The sequence below is a fragment of the Borostomias antarcticus genome (genome assembly GCF_949987555.1).
Source record: "Borostomias antarcticus genome assembly, chromosome: 21".
NCBI classification, from domain to species: domain Eukaryota; kingdom Metazoa; phylum Chordata; class Actinopteri; order Stomiiformes; family Stomiidae; genus Borostomias; species Borostomias antarcticus.
In genome coordinates, this window is record NC_140254.1 from 12,555,822 (window position 1) to 12,563,321 (window position 7,500).

General features: G+C 46.3%; 1 protein-coding gene across 1 annotated transcript in view; it reads right to left on the minus strand.

Moving 5' to 3' along the window:
* Window positions 1–7,500, minus strand: part of col14a1b (collagen, type XIV, alpha 1b) — a gene marked incomplete at both ends in the record, with an annotated part of 115,224 nt that overhangs the window by 37,391 nt on the left and 70,333 nt on the right. The window contains 2 exons of the mRNA XM_084454942.1: window positions 2,632–2,748; window positions 7,275–7,424. Of these exons, the coding sequence (XP_084311068.1) occupies window positions 2,632–2,748; window positions 7,275–7,424 (267 nt within the window). The remainder of the gene's footprint in view (window positions 1–2,631; window positions 2,749–7,274; window positions 7,425–7,500) is intronic.

The following is a 7,500-nucleotide window of genomic DNA, read 5'->3' on the forward strand; positions in this document are numbered from 1 at the left end:
AGATGGAAGATAGAACACAAATCTAGCCTTACCTTAGGTTACTTCGCCGTGCAAAGCGAAGGGTCAGCAAAAGCTAACCTTTATCTAGGTTACTTTGTCGTTCAAGCGACGGGTCAATCTCGTAAAACGCACCTAATCCCACAGTACTAGGTCATAAACGCACCAAATCATCTGACATCCAACCCGCTAGACGTCCTTAGTGCGCCTATGTCTGACACCATCTAGATGAAGTGGCCTATAGCTCCCTTTGGACTATCTTGTATTATCGAAACCTGTTGATTGGCTATTGTCCTATAGCGTACTAGGTCGAAGCAAGTGAACTATTTGTGCAACCCAGTGGCCGCTGGTGACTCAAAAAACTGAGGAGGACAGGAGGAAGAGAGGCGAACCGCCCATGGGCGCCTGGGGGCACTTTCCCTCAGTCAGTTATTATTTGAAATATCAGCTTTAAAGTGGATTTACAGTCAATTTTAGCATATGAAAAACTGAATAACACTTTCTTTAACTACATGCAGCATTTATTTATCATATTCATGATAAAATATTACAAAACAACAATGAAACATTGTAAGCAATAGTTGTTGTAATGGATTGTACTCTTCTCTAAAGAGAGAAAAGAATTGATATTGTTGAGGTGCTGGAGAGGTTAGGTGATATATGAAAAATGTTTTTGATTAGGGGACACTGAGGTGTGCTGGCTCTCAAACAGTTTTTGGGCAAATAGATTTGACAACTGGACAATGGAATACGATGCACCGCAAATGCAGTATCCAACAGTTCCCTCATGGCTAGCTAGCAATGGTACAGCTATGGGATTAGCTCATTTGGGTTGCTGTCAAAGCTGCCACTCTTAGGTTGTTATAGCCTACAATTATCACAACAATATGAACATTCAGTTGAAAGTTTTCCATCCAGCCATCCATCACTGGATGAGGAATAAGCACCGCAAAGCGATCAATTCTCACGCAAGCAGGAGCCAGGCTGTTCAGTGCATTTCTCCGATCCGGTGTTGCGACCCAGTCTCTAGAAATGTTTTGGACAAGTTGCCGACAGTTTGCGCCTCCAGCCAATCTGCGCGCCTGCCTATGCCGTAGCCTGACGTGCACCTCGTAGCCCCCGTAGCTAACGTTACCGGCTATAGCCAGCAGTGGAACTGTCGTGTTCAGATGGCTCTAGCTCAAAAAGTATTTATGTCAGCTTAGATATTTAGATGCCTAGAATCAAGACAAATAGATGAACAGTTTGATGTATAATATGTCCCATAATACTTTCGGATGTATTATATTATGGAGCTACGAACACACAAAAAGTCTCCAATGGCACAGGGAAGAGAAACACAGACATCAACGCCGACTCAATCGGCCTTCACTGTGGTAAATCTGGAATCTGGAATGTGATTGGACTAACAAAATATCAATATCTGAATCCTGTTCAGACAGGGCTGGACTAGCCTCCCTTGCGGTAATTTTTCAGCGTTTTGGCCAATCACAAATTAGCAAGAAAAAAAGGGAGTCTAGCCTCTCTTCCATAGATATTTATGGGTCCTCCAGCTGCATGTTATAGACTGTTGGAGCTTTAGAATTTCAACAATGGGTTTTTATCCATAGGGAAAATCTGCTTTATGAACAAAACTGAGATAATATTAATTATGAATAAATAAATAAATATATTTATATTTTAATCCCTCTCTTCTCTCCAAAAACTGCGGAGGACTGTCCTCCCCTGCCTCAATGGACGAGCCTCCACTGGTGCAACCCGATCTCACCCATCTGCATATAAATAACATGCCTTTACACCTTGCATATCATACGCCAAATCGCAATTCTGTGTGTAATACATATGCCGAAACCACGTGGAGGTGCTCGTGCAGCGAGCATTGAGCAATTGCCCTGTGCGGCGCACGTGCCTGCGCAGGGGTATTGCGATATGCGGAGCGCGCCCACTAAGTGCTGTCCGAGTACTGTAGCTCCAGTCCTGGGTCCAGTTTCGTAAACTAGCCTGATCCCTGTGTCCACGTCTAACCCCTGTGTTGACGTGGATGGTGCTTGTGTACACTTTGAATAGCTAGCTCTGTTTGCATTAGCTAGATAGCTTCCTCTCTACTGTTCGCATTACTGTAGCTAGCTAGTGTCCTAGCGTTAGCTAGCTAGCTTGTATTATAATGCTAGCTAACGCTAGGACGCTAGCTAGCTAATGCGAACAGTAGCTATAAGAACAGTAGCTAACGGTAGCTAACTAGCTTCGCTAGCTAGTAGTGTTGTTTGCTAGTTGCTAGTAAAATGGTGTTGTTTGCTAGTTTTGCTGTCAGTGTTCTCTCACCAAAGTTGTTTGACCCACCCAGCCCACTCTCAAAAGCGCTCGCAAATTTATACCCTTCTTGCATCACGTGTTCCAAAGTGAACAACCAACCACAAACTCGGATTTCGGCATATGTATTACACCCAGAATTATGATTTGTCGTATGATATACATGGTGTGAAAGTGTGTTATTTATGCGCAGATTGGCGAGAATGGGCTGATTTGTGTGTGTGTGTGTTTTGAGTGTGTGTGTACTGTATGTGTGTGTGTTGAGTGTGTGTGTGTGTGTGTGTGCGTGCGTGTGTGTGAGTGTGTGTGTGTGTGAATACTCACTGAGCAGGGACTCGATGACCACTCGGTACAGTGTGGCGTGGCGGTGAGACTGCCACTGGGCACACATACTGGACACCCTCACCTGGTACACACTCAGGTTGGTCACACCCAGGTATACTGTAGAGAGGGCAGACAGGGAAACCATGAGAACGTGGGAGAGAGAGAGGAGGAGGGTGACAGAGACAGAGAGAGAGGGAGAGATCGAGAGAGAGAGAGGTAGACAGAGAGAGAGGGAGACAGAGAGAGACAGAGAGAGGTAGAGAGAGAGAGGGAGATGTAGACAGAGAGAGAGAGAGAGGGAGACAGAGAGAGAGGGAGAGGTAGACAGAGAGATAGAGAGAGAGGGAGACAGAGAGAGAGAGAGAGAGAGGGAGACAGAGAGAGAGGGAGAGGTAGACAGAGAGAGGGAGACAGAGAGGGAGAGATAGTGGGAGAGAGAGAGGTAGAGAGACAGAGAGAGAGAGAGAGGGAGCGGTAGACAGAGAGAGAGAGAGAGAGAGAGAGGGAGACAGAGAGAGAGGGAGAGGTAGACAGAGAGAGGGAGACAGAGAGGGAGAGAGAGGTAGAGAGACAGAGAGAGAGAGAGAGAGGGAGACAGAGAGAGAGGGAGAGGTAGACAGAGAGAGGGAGACAGAGGGAGAGATAGAGGGAGAGAGAGAGGTAGAGAGACAGAGAGAGAGGGAGACAGATAGAGGGAGAGACAGAGAGAGGTGGACAGAGAGAGAGGAGGGGGGGCGAGCGAGATCATTAGCAGTGCTAACTGACTGTGATAGAGAAGAGAGAGAGAGAGAGAGATCAATAGCAGTGCTGACTGACTGTTAGAGAGAGGTATCATCATGGATGTATTAATGGATATCATTAGCAGTGCTAACAGTGCTAGCAGTGCTGACTGACCGTGATTGGAGCAGGGTCGTTGTGATGCGTACCCAGCGTATGCTAATGAGCCTTACGAGGAGGAGCCTCAGGGTTAAGGTCAGTATGATGACACACCTCACCAACTGATGACACACCTCACCAACTGAACGTCAGTTCTGAAGTTGTAATAATGAATCACTGCACCGTTCTGTATCTTGTCACCTCTCCCCTGCCTGACTCACTCACACCAGCGTCCCCAGCAGATGCATGGAATACGCTGCAGCAAATGAACATGCTAGAGACCAACTCAGACACAAAGACATGTAGAGCTCTAACAAGTCTGTGGAGCTCAGCAAAGCAAATAGTGAAGCAGTGTGAACATACAGCATGGTGCATTGGCCTCTCTCTAACCCAGCCATACATATTTCATTAAGTTATTTACAGATTAAAAACATGACAGGAAACAATGTCCATACTCATCCATACTAATGACTGCTGTGTGTGACTCATGTGCAGCATTTATGTAAATGTACGCGTTCCACTTCTTAATTACATTCTGGCATATCCTGCTCTGGGTGTCGAAGCGGACAGTTTAGCATATGTTCGGTATTCCGGGTAAAACCGTTTTGTATTTGTTTCAGGAAACCTTGATCTGTTGCATCTAACAAGTGTTTCATGTAAACAATCCCAGGTTGCGTAATTTAGGCAGTTTTTGTATCTTTCAATGGTATAATGACGTTATGGATATTGGCTGAAATCCTCCTCAGCAGCTGTCAGTCAGCTCAGCCGGCAGAAGAACATCTCACCCTCAGACATGCTGGCGAAGGATGACTTTCTTTCTCTAACTCACTCCTTTTCTCTCTCTCACCCTCTCTCTTCTCTCACTCCCTCCCTGTTCTCTCACCCTCACTCCTCTTTCTCTCTCTCACCCTCTCTCCGTCTCTCATCCTCCCACTCTTTCACCCTCTCCCTCTCTCTCACACTCCATCTTTCCCCCTAGGGGCATCCATAAAGAACCTATCTATCTATCTATCTATCTATCTATCTATCTATCTATCTGTCTGTCTGTCTGTCTGTCTGTCTGTCTGTCTGTCTGTCTGTCTGTCTGTCTGTCTGTCTGTCTGTCTGTCTGTCTGTCTGTCTGTCTGTCTGTCTGTCTGTCTATCTATCTATCTATCTATCTATCTATCTATCTACCTACAGTATATATCTATCTATCTATTGTGGCATCCACCTCGCCGAGGGTCAGCGGGAGGCTGCCACGGGAGCGCTCCGGGAAGCTTCTTGAATAGTGTATTCACACAGACACTAGTAAGTGCGCACCAAACGAGCTTTGGGCCCGAGAGCGCTTCGTTTAGGCCTGTGTGAACACAGCAATCGCACTCAGGAGCGCACCAAAACAGCTGCACCGAGACCCTCTAGAAGGGGTGGAATCGGAGCGGCTTCAACCAAATTCTTGTGCGCACCAGTTATGGTGTGAAAGCACGCGACCTTGGACCGACGCAACTACCTTGTGCACGCCACATGTTTGACCTAAAAAGTTTTTCATGATGCTCTTGCACCCGCCCCCAGAAAGATATTGACCAATGACATCACTGAGCCTTTTCATGTGACTTGTGGTGCTGCATTTGGACCAGAGTAAAGAAAATGCTGTGTGAAAGCGAACTGCAGTAGCTGAGAAATTAAAACAATGTATCACTTTCGTTTTTGATGCACATCAATGGTGCGCACTATACACCCTTAGGGCTCAGTGAGTCACAGAGTTGATTGTCTGACAGATCATTTTTGGTATTCACGACAAAGTTTTGATCCTCACGCAGCACGGCTGAGGGAGACGGAGGAACCCGCATCGCCACCGCTGAACCTTTGTTTTTGAACATTTGACTTTTGATTTTGGGTTAATAAATGTGCATTAGCGCAGACTAGCAGCTGGCCTTGATCACTGTGCTCCACCCTACCTGCTCTGTGGGTTTCCTACACTGTCTGTCTGTCTGTCTATCTATCTATCCTTCTATCTATCTATCTATCTATCTATCTATCTATCTATCTATCTATCTATCTATCTATCTATCTATCTATCTATCTATCTATCTATCTATCTACGTCTCTATCTATCTATGTCTATCTATCTATGTCTATCTATCTATCTATCTATCTATCTATCTATCTATCTATCTATCTATCTATCTACTGTCTGTCTATCTATCTATCTATCTATCTATCTATCTATCTATCTATCTATCTATCTATCTATCTATCTATCTATCTATCTCGTTCCCTCTGTCTCTCTCTCCTCTCCTGTGTCCTCCCTCCTTCATTCTGCCCCATATGGTCTTCATTGTCATGCACACAGTGATGTCATATTGTATCAAACAAACTCCAGCCTCCCTCCCTCCCTCCCTCCCTCCCTCCCTCCCTCCTCCTCCCTCCCTCCCTCCCTCCCTCCCTCCCTCCCTCCTCCTCCCTCCCCTCCAGAGATGACTCGTAGGTGACCAGCTTTGTGCATTTCAGCAGCAGAGAGATGAAGGTGAGGTAAGGTGGAGAAGAGATGGATTTTATGTTAAGCCAGTGAGAGAGAGAGAGAGAGAGAGAGAGAGAGAGACTGGGTCTTACGTCACGGCCTTCCAGCCAAACAACCACGTTAGGAAGCATGAATATAAGCACTAAGCAGTCCCTTTGGTACCTGTTATGTTAAGATACATCGCTACACTATAGACACTCTGCTATGTGTGATATAGCTCTATACTATAGACACTCTGCTATGTGTGATACAGCGCTATACTATAGACACTCTGCTATGTGTGATACAGCGCTATACTATAGACACTCTGCTATGTGTGATATAGCTCTATACTATAGACACTCTGCTATGTGTGATACAGCGCTATACTATAGACACTCTGCTATGTGTGATATAGCTCTATACTATAGACACTCTGCTATGTGTGATACAGCGCTATACTATAGACACTCTGCTATGTGTGATATACTGTAGCTCTATACTATAGACACTCTGCTATGTGTGATACAGCGCTATACTATAGACACTCTGCTATGTGTGATATAGCTCTATACTATAGACACTCTGCTATGTGTGATATAGCTCTACACTATAGACACTCTAATACGTGTGTACAAACAAAATACACAAGTCCTATTCTTTCTTCTAGCTGAGACTCCTGGCGGCGCTTGTCCTTGTTGACATCTTTACTGACGAAGACGTGTGAAAAACATAATAATTACAGGATCCGGGGGGGGGGGCTTTATTCAGCCACACAGTGACACACACACATGCAATTTTTCGGCCGTCACCAGTAGAAATTGTTCCCTGCATTTCCCCCATCCAAGCCGTCCTCCTCCAGGGGAGTCAGGAGCAGTGGGCAGCCATCGTTCATGGCGCCCGGGGACCAAGTCCAAGTGCTCAGTCCAGGTCTTGGTCAGGGACCGGACTGAAGAGCATGTTTTTCATATTGGGTTCTTTATGGGGGAAACCCTTGCGAACACGGGGAGAACATGCAAACTCCACATAGAAAGGCCCGGAGACCTTCTTGCTGTGAGGTGACAGTACCAGGTACTATGCCACCGTGCCACAATATGTACATGAATGTACTCTACTCACTCACAGGATGTGCCATTGTTCTCTACCATCATTCTCCCTGAGTAATGTTAGTATTTGAAAGGGTTTCCTAGTGGTGCTGGGTAGTATTAGTATTTGAAAGGGCTAGGGTCAGTATTTGGAAGGGTTGCAGTGAGGGCCAAGGTTAGGTTAGGGTAAACCCTGTACTCACAGGTCCTGGCCGTGCCAGACAGGGCGTCGCTGGTTCCGGTGGTGTAGGAGGCGATGACCTTCACACTGTAGTCTGTCCCACTCAGCAGGTTCAGGATCATCATGGTGCTCACATCCTCCCCTACGAAGGTTTCCAGAGCTGGACCTGGGGCTGGGGGGAGAGAGGAGGAGGAAGAGGGGGAGAGGAAGGAGAGGAGAGAGAGGAGAGGAGGAGGACAAAGGGGAGA